We start from the raw sequence: 16174 nt of genomic DNA, 5'->3' as shown, positions 1-16174 counted from the left end.
ATACACTACCATTTTAATTAAAACGTGACTTTCCAATTTCCTTTATAAAATTAAATTTAGAAGGAAATTAAAGTTATAAATTTTGGAGCATTTATTGTAGTACATACGTGTTAACCTACCAACTCGATTGAGTAGCTCCCAAAATCTACTTTAAACCCTTACATGTCAGAAAGCAAGTTGCATTTTTCAAATACGTAAACCTCAACTTCATTTTCCATCCTTTTTTACTTTTTTCAAATTAATACAAAAATGGATCAAGTTTCAAAGATTATTCTAGATGTTCTTCCTAAAGACATACTTGGTGAAATATTGTCAAGAGTCAGTCAAGAATCATCGGTTCACTTGTCTGTTGCCAGATTGGTTTGCAATGATTTTTGTAAGCAATCCGAACATTATTTGGTTTATTGAAGGGTTTCCTTAGATCGGTGGCATATCATAGTTTGGAATATCCCGGAAATGGTCTATCTTCTCCATCGGTGTATGATAAATAAAAACCCTAATGTGATTTTTAGATTGGGTTTATTAAGTTATTTTGATTGAGTAAACACAGACTTAGGGCTTCGTTATTTAGAAGAAGCTTCAAACTATGGTCTTAAACTGGCAGTTTATATTTATGGTTTGATCATGTTTTCATCTCATGATTTGGAGGAAACGGATAAGGGTTTAAAAATACTTAATGCCAAAATTCCACCATTGCCGAATTTGGTGGTTTCTGTCAGAATGGATGTTTATAGTTTGTTACAGCAATTATGGCGAAGGAACCTCCATTCTTTTGCTGACTTGGCAACCACTTTCCCTATATCCGGTCACGTAGGTTATTTCCCATACGTTCATGGCTTTGAACTCACCATACCAGACTGTATGTCGTGTTTTTGGGCTTATGAGTTAGGTTTGATTATAAATCGATTTAGGTATAATTAAATTTATGTTATTATTACGTGATAAATCTTTTGTTATTTTGTATAAAAATTACTCTATTACTATAAATTTTCATTATGATATTAGTATAAATGTTTAATTTTTCCTTCAACTTTGGAATCAATTTAACTGTTATTATAAGCTTAATTGATATTAGTATAAATGTTTCATCTAAAACAATTAATTATTAAATAATGAAATATATAATATGTTTAGAAATTGGACCATTTTTTTAGCCTTAACTCCTAAAATGTCTCTTCAGATATAATTATTATATAATATTTTACAACTATATATTTTTTTAATGTTATCATCATACCATTGAACAACTTTTAACATACCATGTCAATTTAGTAGCCCAAAAACTACTTTAAACCCATAATTTTCACACTAAAACTTGCATCATTTTCAACTACTTTCATGTTCTACAATACCTATCAAGTATCTACTTTACACAAAAATATCTATTTAAAAAAATATGTTGAAATACTTTTTGTAAATAATAGAACAAATATATCTCATTCAAAAGAATATTCTAGAACTCATTTCTCCACCTATGTTGAGTCAAATCTTTTCTAAAAGTGTTAAATATTCGAATTTCCTTTTTTTATTTACTTTTAAAATAAAACGAAAAACTTATGTAAAAAATGTTTGCTTTTCAAATAAAAAAATAAAATTACAAATATGCTTTCCATATTCAGCTTTTTTTATAAAAGTATTTGAAATATGTTTGAGGAAGTAACCATATCATCATTTAACTTCACACGTGTTTTCATACCACGTCGCATCATTAACCCCAAAAACAACTTTCAAGGCTTACTTTTCAGGCGTCTAATACCATCATTCTGATCTTACTTTCTGCTGCTACAGAAGGTCAAGGTCTCAAGTACACACCATTAAAAAAAACTTCATCTTTATTTTCCAGATTTTATATCTTTTTAAAAATAATGAAAAAAATTAAAATGAATAAGATCAACAATATTTTCGATCTTATTCCTGATGATTTTCTTGCTGAAATATTATCAAGAGTCGGCCAAAAGTCTTCCACTCAGTTAGGTGTTGCTCGATTGGTTTGCAAATCCTTTTTTATGCAAGCCCAACATCCATTGGTTTATCAAAGGCTTTCCTTTGATCGTTTAACTGTAGGGTCTTAGGGTATCCCTCAAATCATTTATCTTTACCATCGTTGTTTAATAAATAAAAACTCTAATGCGATTTTTCGCAGGGGTTTGTTATTTTATTTTGATGGAAAATATACCAAGATGGGCTCCGTTATTTAAAACAAGCATCAAACTGCCAATTAGTAGAAGCTGTTTATGTTTATGATTTGGTGATGTTTGCTTCTCACGATGTAAATGAAAAGGATATCGGTTTAAAAATTCTTAATCAGACATTCCCACTGATACCGAATTATGTGGTTGCTGTGAGAACAAAGGTTTATGACCTCATACATCAAACCTGGAGAATGAACCGCCATCCATTTACTGACGTGGAAACGAGGTGCCCTATATCCGGCCACAATGGTTATATGCCAACAAGAAATGGGTTTGGACTAAAGACACCAAAATGCATGTCGTAATTTTGGGCTTATGAGTTGAAGCTTTTTGTAAATTAATATGGTTTTAATTAGATTTGTGTTTTTTTACCCTAAAATTACATTTATGTTAGTATTATGGGAAAAAAAAATTGTAACAACTATGGAAATTACTCCTGTAATATTAATATAAATTTATCTTTATATTATGATATCAGTGTTAGACAAATCTTTCGGAACCAGTTACAAATAAATGAAAACACCCTACAAGGATGAAGGATTCCTTTGATGTTAATGCATCAAATCCAGGTACTACTTACTCTTTTTATTAATCTGAATTTTATAGAAAGTTACTCTAGGCATATATTTTGAGATTTAGTATTCAGCCATATTCACTATACATCAAATTTAAATACTAATACATGTCTATTATTTTTAGAAATTTCTTCCACTGCAAAGACAATCGTTGGTAACATTATGATGAAACACAAAAAACAAAGTAGAACAGTAGCAATTGAACAACTATCCTCGCCATCGTGTTCAATTCTAACAGGTGGTTCATGCTATTACAACAAAAGTTTTGTAATCTATGGTGTATATATGAAAATAATATTTATTCTGATTTTCTAAATTCAAATCTTATACATTGGTTATTCAGATATAACCAACACAACTTGATCAAAAGTGGTGACTTCATATACAACCCATGAAAGAAAACATTTTTGAACATATGACAAATACAACGGGTGAATGTTCATATAACGTTGCAACTCCGGCACCGTTAACACCATCTCTTAGAATATCAAAGGAATCAGTTAATAATACTGACAAATATTACACTACATCATACAGTGTATCCAAAGGTAATAATTTATGACATATATAATATTCAAACCTGTTTTATTTTTAAAATCTGCATACTTACTTTTTAAGTCGGAATTTTTACAAGTACGGTCAAAGCGAAATCAAAACAACAAGCATTGGAAGGAAAATATTACACCGATACCTTTTAACCTTGACGAAGCAAACACTGGTGATCTTCAAAATAAATCATTCAAAGGAACTTCAAAGGGTTGTTCTTATAACTTTTTTTAAATTGTTAAACTATGTTATATTTTATAAATTAAACCAATAAATTGTTAGTTTTGACATACTATGTTGATTACGGCAATCTTAGTTATATATGTTTCGCTTGTGGTGCTAAATTATGGCATAAAGAGACGAAAGTAGAAAAAAAAGGTTTCTCCAAGGCATTCTCACTTTGTTGTTTGAAAGATAAAATAGCGCTGCTCGAATTCAACAAAGCTCCTCCTAAACTAATTTGGGATCTATATACTAACAATCATCCCAAGAGTCAACATTTCATTAAGAATGTTCGACAGGTACAACATGATTTTTGCTTTTACTTCGATGTGTGTTAAGGTGGACGATCGTGTAAACAAAAGGTCGTAGCCCTTATACATTTTGTATTCGTGGTCAAAATTGTCACCAATATGGAGTTTTATTACCAACGAATGGTCGAAAACCAACATTCGGACAGTTATACATTTATGATACTGTAAATGAAACAAATAATAGGAAAGAAGCAATCAGGTATGATTCGTGTAATTCATATAGCTTAACATCAAATTAATAATGTAGTAAATTAATATATGAGAATATTAACATTCATATTTATGATTTGTTGAATTCATAATAGTGGAAAAAACAGAAAAAAGGCTTCGACTGCACGCTATTCACTCGACGAGGATCTCATTCATCAAATAATGGAAGTTCTCGATGAACATAATCCTCTTGTCAAGACATTTTGGATGGCTCGTAATCGGTTTCTAGAAATACCTAATATGCAGATGAAAATTAAGTTAACTGGTAGACGAACCAAAGATGGACGTAATTACAATATGCCAACGGTAGACGAAGTTGCAGCACTTATTGTACATGATATCAATGTTTCTTCATATGAAAAAGGGATATTATAATCGACAGTCGTATTGAAGGGTTAAAAAGAATTTCTGAGCTTCACACCGAATATTTAGCCCTACAATATCCACTTCTGTTTATTTATGCAGAAGATGGGTACAGGACAGACATTCTTCATCGTGATGTCGATGAGCATTCCACAAGAGTGAAAAAGAGGGTTAGTATGCGTGAATTCTTCGCATATAAACTTCAAGAACGTGCTGTTCCCACACTTGTGCACTTGGGTTGTAAGTTGTATCAACAATTTGTAGTTGATGCTTACACTATGATTGAGGCCAAAAGAATCTCATACATCAGGAAAAATCAAAATATTCTAAGAGCAGATACTTTCACCAACTTATTGAATTCAGTGGCGTCAGGTTCTTTGAAAAATAGTATGGTGGGAAATAGGATAAAACTTCCTTCCTCATTCATAGGGAGTGCTAGATATATGATTGAGAGTTATCGTGATGCTATGGCACTTTGTCGTGTATTTGGCTATTCGGACTTATTTTTAACTTTCACATGTAATCCAAAGTGGCCAGAAATCACAAGAGAATTGGACGGGACCGGTTTTAAACCAGAAGACAAACCATCTTTTTGCACGAGGACATTTAAAATGAAGCTCGATCAACTGATGAAAGATATAAGGAAAAAAATTATTTGGTACTGTTAAAGCAGGTTTGTCTATTACTTTTTAATTCTTTTTTTGTATATAATCTTCTGTTAAACTATTTAGTTTTATGTAATGAGTACATACTAATTGAATAATCACTAATATACAACAAAATTTTAGATTATTCAATAATATAAAACGTCCTTATTAATAATTTGTTTCTTTATTTTTCAGAAGTCTATACCGTGGAATTTCAGAAACGTGGTTTGCCTCATGCCCATATATGCGTATTTCTTGATGAAAGAAACAAAATGCCTTAACCAGAAGATGTAGATCAGTATATATGTGCTAAAATACCGGATGGAATTGAAGAACCAGAACTTTATCAACTCATGTTAGATTTGATGATTCACGGTCCCTGTGGTGAAAAGAATCCATCGTGCCAGTGCACTGATTCAGATAGAAAATGTACAAAAAGGTTTCCAAAACCATTCTCAGATGTAACAAAAACTGATGAAGACGGTTATCCAATTTACCGAAGAAGGGTTGATGGAAGAACGGTAACAAAACAAGGTCATGAATTGGATAACAGAAGTGTGGTAGCTTATAATCCTTACCTCCTTAAAAGGTACCAAGCTCATCTCAATGTTGAGTGGTGTAACCAAGTTGCTTCAATTAGTTATTTGTTCAAATATATCAACAAAGGTAATGATAGGATTACAGCGCAACTTTGTAATGCAGAAACTGATGAAATTCAAGAATACTACGATTGTCGATATGTTTCATCGTGTGAAGCCATTTGGAGGATTTTGAAGTTCGATATACATCATCATTACCCCAGCGTTATAAGACTACCATTCCATTTGGAGGGACAACAGCAAATCATTTTTGATGAAGAGGAATTAATTGATGAGGTATTAGAAAAGCCATCAGTCAATACGTCAATGTTCATCGAATGGATGAAATTTAATGCTTCGAACCAAGAAGCACACGAATTGACTTATTTTGAATTCCAGGAAAAGTTCATTTCGAACAAAGATAATCGAAGTTGGATTAGGCGTAAAAGAAACACCGGTGTAATTGGTCGTATTCATCATGTGGCACCAGCGTCTGGTGATATTTTTTTTCTTAGAATACTTCTCAACAAGGTTAAAGGCCCAACTTCCTATGAAGATATTCGCACAGTAAATGGTTAGGTATTTAATAGCTACAGAGACGCCTGCTACGATTTAGGTTTATTGGATGATGATAAGGAGTATATAGAAGGTATACAAGAGGCGTTTTTTAGGGAGGGTGTGTAGTGACCCGAACTTTTCCATGTTTATATATATATATATATATATATATATATATATATATATATATATATATATATATATATATATATATATATATATATATATATATATTAAATGAAATTGTTATTTACATTATTAAGTGTTTCCAATATGTTAAGCAATCAAACTTGTTAAGACTTGATTAATTGAAATAGGTTTCATATAGACATTTGACCACCCAAGTTGACCGGTGATTCACGAACGTTAAAACTTGTAAAAACTATATAATGACATATATATGATTATATATATAGTTAACATGATATTATGATAAGTAAGTATCTCATTAGGTATTTTAACAATGAGTTATATACATAAAATTGAGTTTATTGAATTAAGAAACTTGAAACGATATATATAACGATTATCGTTATAACAACTTCTTACTAAATACATATGAATCATATTAAGATATTGATACACTATATTTAATCATGATAAATAATAAGTAAACATGTCATTAAGTGTATTAACAATTAACTACATATGTAAAAACAAGACTACTAACTTAATGATTTCGAAACGAGACATATATGTAACGATTATCGTTGTATCGACATTTAAATGTATATATATATATATATATATATCATATTAAGATATATTAATATATCATAATATCATGATAATATAATAATTTAACATCTCATTAGATATAATAAACATTGGGTTAACAACATTTAACAAGATCGTTAACTTAAAGGTTTCAAATCAACATTTACATGTAACGACTAACGATGACTTAACGACTCAGTTAAAATGTATATACATGTAGTGTTTTAATATGTATTCATACACTTTTGAAAGACTTCAAGACACTTATCAAAATACTTCTACTTAACAAAAATTCTTACAATTACATCCTCGTTCAGTTTCATCAACAATTCTACTCGTATGCACCCGTATTCGTACTCGTACAATACACAGCTTTTAGATGTATGTACTATTGGTATATACACTCCAATGATCAGCTCTTAGCAGCCCATGTGAGTCACCTAACACATGTGGGAACCATCATTTGGAAACTAGCATGAAATATCTCATAAAATTACAAAAATATGAGTAATCATTCATGACTTATTTACATGTAAACAAAATTACACATCCTTTATATCTAATCCATATACCAACGACCAAAAACACCTACAAACACTTTCATTCTTCAATTTTATTCATCTAATTGATCTCTCTCAAGTTCTATCTTCAATTTCTAAGTGTTCTTCATAAATTCTACAAGTTCTAGTTTCATAAAATCAATAATACTTCCAAGTTTGCTAGCTTACTTCCAATCTTGTAGAGTGATCATCCAACCTCAAGAAATCTTTCTTATTTACAGTAAGATATCTTTCTAATATAAGGTAATACTCATATTCAAACTTTGATTCAATTTCTATAACTATAACAATCTTATTTCGAGTGGAAATCTTACTTGAACTTGTTTTCGTGTCATGATTCTACTTCAAGAACTTTCAAGCCATCCAAGATCCTTTGAAGCTAGATAGATTTGTCTCTTTTCCAGTAGGTTTATCCACAAAACTTGAGATAGTAATGATGTTCATAACATCATTCGATTCATACATATAAAGCTATCTTATTCGAAGGTTTAAACTTGTAATCACTAGAACATAGTTTAGTTAATTCTAAACTTGTTCGCAAACAAAAGTTAATCCTTCTAAAATGACTTTTAAAATCAACTAAACACATGTTCTATATCTATATGATATGCTAACTTAATGATTTAAAACCTGGAAACACGAAAAACACCGTAAAACCGGACATACGCCGTCGTAGTAACACCGCGGGCTGTTTTGGGTTTGATAATTAAAAACTATGATAAACTTTGATTTAAAACTTGTTCTTCTGGGAAAATGATTTTTCTTATGAACATGAAACTATATCCAAAAAAATATGGTTAAACTCAAAGTGGAAGTATGTTTTTCAAAATGGTCATCAAGACGTCGTTCTTTCGACTGAAATAACTACCTCTTACAAAAATGACTTGTAACTTATATTTCCGACTATAAACCTATACTTTTTCTATTTATATTCATAAATTAGAGTTCAATATGAAACCATAGCAATTTGATTCACTCAAAACGTATTTAAAATGAAGAAGTTATGGGTAAAACAAGATTTGATATTTTTTGATTTTTGTAGCTACGGGAAATATTAACAATTCTATACAAATCATATCCTAACTAACTTATATTGTATTATACATGTATTCTAACATATTATGTAATCTTGGGATACCATAGACACGTATGCAAATGTTTTGACATATCATATCGACCCATCTATATATATTATTTGGAACAACCATAGACACTCTATATGCAGTAATGTTGGAGTTAGCTATACAGGGTTGAGGTTAATTCCAAAAATATATATACTTTGAGTTGTGATCTAGCCTGAGACGTGTATACACTGGGTCGTGGATTGATTCAAGATAATATATATATCGATTTATTTCTGTACATCTAACTGTGGACAACTAGTTGTAGGTTACTAACGAGGACAGCTGACTTAATAAACTTAAAACATCAAAATGTATTAAAAGTGTTGTAAATATATTTTGAATATACTTTGATATATATGTACATATTTGTTATAGGTTCGTGAATCGACTAGTGGCCAAGTCTTACTTTCCGACGAAGTAAAAATCTTTGAAAGTGAGTTATAGTCCCACTTTTAAAATCTAATATTTTGGGATGAGAATACATGCAGTTTTATAAATGTTTTACGAAATAGACACAAGTAAATGAAACTACATTATATGGGTGAATGATCGAATCCGAATATGCCCCTTTTGCTTGGTAGCCTAAGAATTAGTTAACCGATCTACTAATTGACGTGAATCTTAAAGATAGATCTATTGGGCCTAACGAACCCCATCCAAAGTACCGGATGCTTTAGTACTTCGAATTCGTTTTTATCATGTCCGAAAGATTTCCCAGAATGATAGGGGATATTCTTATATGCATCTTGTTAATGTCGGTTACCAGGTGTTCACCATATGAATGATTTTTATCTCTATGTATGGGATGTATATTGAAATATGAAATCTTGTGGTCTATTATTATGATTTGATAATATATAGGATAAACCTATAACTCACCAACATTTTTGTTGACGTTTTAAGCATGTTTATTCTCAGGTGATTATTAAGAGCTTCCGCTGTTGCATACTAAAATAAGGACAAGATTTGGAGTCCATGCTTGTATGATATTATGTAAAAACTGCATTCAAGAAACTTATTTTTAATGTAATATATTCTTATTGTAAACCATTATGTAATGGTCGTGTGTAAACGGTATATTTTAGATTATCATTATTTGATAATATACGTAATACTTTTTAAACCCTTATCGATAAAATAAAGGTTATGATTATTTTAAAAATGAATGCAGTCTTTGAAAAACGTCTCATATAGAGGTCAAAACCTCGCGATGAAATCAATTAATATGGAACGTTTATAATCAATATGAACGGGACATTTCAGTTGGTATCAGAGCGTTGGTCTTAGAGAACCAAAAAATTTGCATTAGTGTGTCTTATCGAGTTTGTTAGGACGTATTAGTGAGTCTGGACTTCGACCGTGTTTTCTTTACAAATGATTGCTTAACATTTTTGTTGGAAACTATATATTATTAACATGTAAATATTATGTGATATATTAATCTCTTAACATGTTTGATATTGTGTGATAGATGTCTAACTCTAGCACAAATCCCATTGACTCACCTAATAATAACGAAGAGTTGAATATATATTGGCAAGATTCACAAGTTCCCGAAGAAGCGGAAGAAGAGGAAACGAAACCGGAAGAAGAGGAACCGGAAGAAGAGGAACCAGAAGAAGAAGAGGTTCCGGAGGGGGGAATAGTAGGAACCACAGAAAACCGGTCAAATAAAAGAAAATCCTCAATCAATGGACCAAAGTTAATAATGGTCAATGGTGTTTCCGCTAAGGAAGCAAAATATTGGGAAAATTACCAATTTTCCGATAAATCGGATCCTGATGAGGATTCCGATGATGTTATAGAAATTACCCCGACCTAATTTAATGAGGCAAAAGAAAATAATAAGGGAAAAGGCATCAAAATAGAGAAATCTGATTCCGACCCCGATGAACTTTATATGTACCGTCAACACCCATATTTTCAATATCGTGACAATAACCCGGGAACCTCTAAACCACCAGGTTTTTCTAAACCATTATATAAAACGATGACTCGTATTAGAGGAACACCATATATTCTTAGAAAATTAGGAAAACGAACCAAGTCCGAAGAAGAAGAAACCAGTGATTCAGATTAGAGGGTTGTAATCATGTTGTGTATTATATATATTGTAGTGTGCTTGTATTTTTTTGTTCTATGTAAAAATTGCTTGTATTGTTTGTTAATTATCTTTTACGAATCTAATTCTTGTCTATTTTACAGTATAAAAACAAAATGGACGTTAAGGGTAGACAACCGAATATTTTAGAAGACCTACCAGAGGATATGATTGAGGAAATCTTGTCTAGAGTCGGTCAGAATTCATCAGCACATTTAGTTATGGCGAAATTAACTTGTCAAATATTTGAAAGACTTTCCAAAAATGCCTTAGTTTACAAAAGGCTTTCCATTGATAGGTGGGGTATATCAAATTGGGGAGACCGTAAGTTACGCCATGTTTTCTTTAAAGCGTTAAATGCGGGGAACCCAAATGCAATTTTACGCTACGGGTTAAGAACCTATTTTGACTCAACATATCCCAACATAGGATTTCGTGAATTAGAAAGAGCTTCTAACATGCAACATAAAGAAGCATGTTATGCTTACGGGTTAGTGATGTTCGCTTCTTACCAAAGTGAGAAAAAGAATATCGGATTGCAACTTTTAAATAAAACCTTCCCACAAGTGACGGATTCAGTAGTTGGGGTGATAAACAAGGTTTTTAGATTATTACGGGGCTGTTGGACATTACAAAACCCTTGTCCTTTTGACGACGTTACAACATGCTGCCTAGCCAATGGTCATAATGGTTATTTTCCACAAGACCAAGGATGGGAAGTCATCTTAGTAAAACCAGAATGCATGACTTGTTTCTGGACTTATGAATTACGTGTCTTTATTTCCTTTGCTGAACAGCTTGCGTATTAACTAGATTTATCTTCAAAACTGTCCTGTATCATAGTGTACTATATTTCATGTTATATGTAATATAGAGAAGTTGTAAGTTTGAAGAATATTTGTATGTGATATATTATTATAATCAGTTTTTTATATGGAATTGTAGTAGTTGAATTGTATATTAGCTACTAAGTATGAACTTAACGGGTAGTTAGTACCCGAATTTAAAATTATAAAACGCTAATATGAAGAAAAAGCTTTTATAAATGAGTTCATATTATGCTACGAGATACTGTTGACTACTCTTAATATTCTGTATGATTAAATTGTTTCATTTGACTATTTTGAAGGAAATGGCACCGAGTACTCGACACACCTTGAATATGAACGAAGAGGAATTTCGTACCTTTCTTGCTGCAAACATAGCCGCAGTACAGGCTGCGCTACATACCAACAATAACGCTGAATCTAGCAATGCAGCTAACGGCGCAAGAAATCGTGTAGGATGCACCTACAAAGAATTCACTGCCTGTAAACCTTTGGAATTTGATGGAACCAAAGGACCAATTGGATTGAAACGGTGGACCAAGAAAGTCGAATCGGTGTTTGCCATAAGTAAGTGTACTGAAGAGAACAAAGTTAAGTACGCTACGCATACCTTCACAGGTACTGCGTTAACATGGTGGAACACCTATCTTGAACAGGTAGGACAAAATGCTGCTTACGCACTACCGTGGTCGGCATTCAAGCAATTGATGAACGAGCAGTACCGTCCTAGAAACGAAGTCAATAAACTCAAGGCAGAACTTAGAGAGTTACGAACACAAGGGTTCGATGTTACCACATATGAACGACGATTCACAGAGTTGTGCCTATTGTGTCCGGGAGCAATCGAAGATGAAGAAGAGAAGATCGACGCGTTTGTAAAAGGGTTAATGAAATGTCCCGTTCTTATTGATTAAAAACGTTCCATATTAATTGATTTCGTTGCGAGGTTTTGACCTCTATATGAGACGTTTTTCAAAGACTGCATTCATTTTAAAACAAACCATAACCTTTATTTCATCAATAAAGGTTTAAAAAGCTTTACGTAGATTATCAAATAATGATAATCAAAAATATCCTGTTTACACACGACCATTACATAATGGTTTACAATACAAATATGTTACAACAAAATAAGTTTCTTGAATGCAGTTTTTACACAATATCATACAAACACGGACTCCAAATCTCGTCCTTATTTAAGTATGCCACAGCGGAAGCTCTTAATAATCACCTGAGAATAAACATGCTTAAAACGTCAACAAAAATGTTGGTGAGTTATAGGTTTAACCTATATATATCAAATCATAATAATAGACCACAAGATTTCATATTTCAATACACATCCCATACATAGAGATAAAAATCATTCATATGGTGAACACCTGGTAACCGACATTAACAAGATGCATATATAAGAATATCCCCATCATTCCGGGACACCCTTCGGATATGATATAAATTTCGAAATACTAAAGCATCCGGTACTTTGGATGGGGTTTGTTAGGCCCAATAGATCTATCTTTAGGATTCGCGTCAATTAGGGTGTCTGTTCCCTAATTCTTAGATTACCAGACTTAATAAAAAGGGGCATATTCGATTTCGATAATTCAACCATAGAATGTAGTTTCACGTACTTGTGTCTATTTTGTAAATCATTTATAAAACCTGCATGTATTCTCATCCCAAAAATATTAGATTTTAAAAGTGGGACTATAACTCACTTTCACAGATTTTTTACTTCGCCGGGAAGTAAGACTTGGCCACTGGTTGATTCACGAACCTATAACAATATATACATATATATCAAAGTATGTTCGAAATATATTTACAACACTTTTAATATATTTTGATGTTTTAAGTTTATTAAGTCAGCTGTCCTCGTTAGTAACCTACAACTAGTTGTCCACAGTTAGATGTACAGAAATAAATCGATAAATATTATCTTGAATCAATCCACGACCCAGTGTATACGTATCTCAGTATTGATCACAACTCAAACTATATATATTTTGGAATCAACCTCAACCCTGTATAGCTAACTCCAACATTCACATATAGAGTGTCTATGGTTGTTCCGAAATATATATAGATGTGTCGACATGATAGGTCGAAACATTGTATACGTGTCTATGGTATCTCAAGATTACATAATATACAATACAAGTTGATTAAGTTATGGTTGGAATAGATTTGTTACCAATTTTCACGTAGCTAAAATGAGAAAAATTATCCAATCTTGTTTTACCCATAACTTCTTCATTTTAAATCCGTTTTGAGTGAATCAAATTGGTATGGTTTCATATTGAACTCTATTTTATGAATCTAAACAGAAAAAGTATAGGTTTATAGTCGGAAAAATAAGTTACAAGTCGTTTTTGTAAAGGTAGTCATTTCAGTCGAAAGAACGACGTCTAGATGACCATTTTAGAAAACATACTTCCACTTTGAGTTTAACCATAATTTTTGGATATAGTTTCATATTCATAATAAAAATCATTTTCCCAGAATAACAACTTTTAAATCAAAGTTTATCATAGTTTTTAATTAACTAACCCAAAACAGCCCGCGGTGTTACTACGACGGCGTAAATCCAGTTTTACGGTGTTTTTCGTGTTTCCAGGTTTTAAATCATTAAGTTAGCATATCATATAGATATAGAACATGTGTTTAGTTGATTTTAAAAGTCAATTTAGAAGGATTAACTTTTGTTTGCGAACAAGTTTAGAATTAACTAAACTATGTTCTAGTGATTACAAGTTTAAACCTTCGAATAAGATAGCTTTATATGTATGAATCGAATGATGTTATGAACATCATTACTACCTTAAGTTCCTTGGATAAACCTACTGGAAAAGAGAAAAATGGATTTAGCTTCAACGGATCCTTGGATGGCTCGAAGTTCTTGAAGCAGAATCATGACACGAAAACAAGTTCAAGTAAGATCATCACTTGAAATAAGATTGTTATAGTTATAGAAATTGAACCAAAGTTTGAATATGATTATTACCTTGTATTAGAATGATAACCTACTGTAAGAAACAAAGATTTCTTGAGGTTGGATGATCACCTTACAAGATTGAAAGTGAGCTAGCAAACTTGAAAGTATTCTTGATTTTATGAAACTAGAACTTTTGGAATTTATGAAGAACACTTAGAACTTGAAGATAGAACTTGAGAGAGATCAATTAGATGAAGAAAATTGAAGAATGAAAGTGTTTATAGGTGTTTTTGGTCATTGGTGTATGGATTAGATATAAAGGATATGTAATTTTGTTTTCATGTAAATAAGTCATGAATGATTACTCATATTTTTGTAATTTTATGAGATATTTCATGCTAGTTGCCAAATGATGGTTCCCACATGTGTTAGGTGACTCACATGGGCTGCTAAGAGCTGATAATTGGAGTGTATATACCACTAGTACATACATCTAAAAGCTGTGTATTGTACGAGTACGAATACGGGTGCATACGAGTAGAATTGTTGATGAAACTGAACGAGGATGTAATTGTAAGCATTTTTGTTAAGTAGAAGTATTTTGATAAGTGTATTGAAGTCTTTGAAAAGTGTATAAATACATATTAAAACACTACATGTATATACATTTTAACTGAGTCGTTAAGTCATCGTTAGTCGTTACATGTAAGTGTTGTTTTGAAACCTTTAGGTTAACGATCTTGTTAAATGTTGTTAACCCAATGTTTATAATATCAAATGAGATTTTAAATTATTATATTATCATGATATTATCATGTATGAATATATCTTAATATGATATATATACATTAAATGTCTTTACAACGATAATCGTTACATATATGTCTCGTTTAAAAATCATTAAGTTAGTAGTCTTGTTTTTACATATGTAGTTCATTGTTAATATACTTAATGATATGTTTACTTATCATAGTATCATGTTAACTATATATATATCCATATATATGTCATCATATAGTTTTTACAAGTTTTAACGTTCGTGAATCACCGGTCAACTTGGGTGGTCAATTGTCTATATGAAACATATTTCAATTAATAAAGTCTTAACAAGTTTGATTGCTTAACATGTTGGAAACATTTAATCATGTAAATATCAATCTCAATTAATATATATAAACATGGAAAAGTTCGGGTCACTACAGTACCTACCCGTTAAATAAATTTCGTCCCGAAATTTTAAGCTGTTGAAGGTGTTGACGAATCTTCTGGAAATAGATGCGGGTATTTCTTCTTCATCTGATCTTCACGCTCCCAGGTGAACTCGGGTCCTCTACGAGCATTCCATCAAACCTTAATAATTGGTATCTTGTTTTGCTTAAGTCTTTTAACCTCACGATCCATTATTTCGACGGGTTCTTCGATGAATTGAAGTTTTTCGTTGATTTGGATTTCATCTAACGGAATAGTGAGATCTTCTTTAGCAAAACATTTCTTCAAATTCGAGACGTGGAAAGTGTTATGTACAGCCGCGAGTTGTTGAGGTAACTCAAGTCGGTAAGCTACTGGTCCGACACGATCAATAATCTTGAATGGTCCAATATACCTTGGATTTAATTTCCCTCGTTTACCAAATCGAACAACGCCTTTCCAAGGTGCAACTTTAAGCATGACCATCTCTCCAATTTCAAATTCTATATCTTTTCTT

At 31.7% G+C, this 16174-nt stretch overlaps 1 protein-coding gene across 1 annotated transcript; it reads left to right on the top strand.

Moving 5' to 3' along the window:
• Positions 1 to 5419: 5419 nt before the first annotated feature.
• Positions 5420 to 6223, top strand: LOC139893705 (uncharacterized). The gene has a single exon (XM_071876883.1). The coding sequence runs from the start codon at positions 5420 to 5422 to the stop codon at positions 6221 to 6223; it is 804 nt and encodes a 267-aa protein (XP_071732984.1).
• Positions 6224 to 16174: the final 9951 nt, after the last annotated feature.

The sequence above is a fragment of the Rutidosis leptorrhynchoides genome, chromosome 1, assembly GCF_046630445.1.
Source record: "Rutidosis leptorrhynchoides isolate AG116_Rl617_1_P2 chromosome 1, CSIRO_AGI_Rlap_v1, whole genome shotgun sequence".
Taxonomy (NCBI): Eukaryota; Viridiplantae; Streptophyta; class Magnoliopsida; order Asterales; family Asteraceae; genus Rutidosis; species Rutidosis leptorrhynchoides.
The sequence above is the reverse complement of the archived record's forward strand: the minus strand, read 5'-3'. Positions and strand labels throughout refer to the sequence as shown.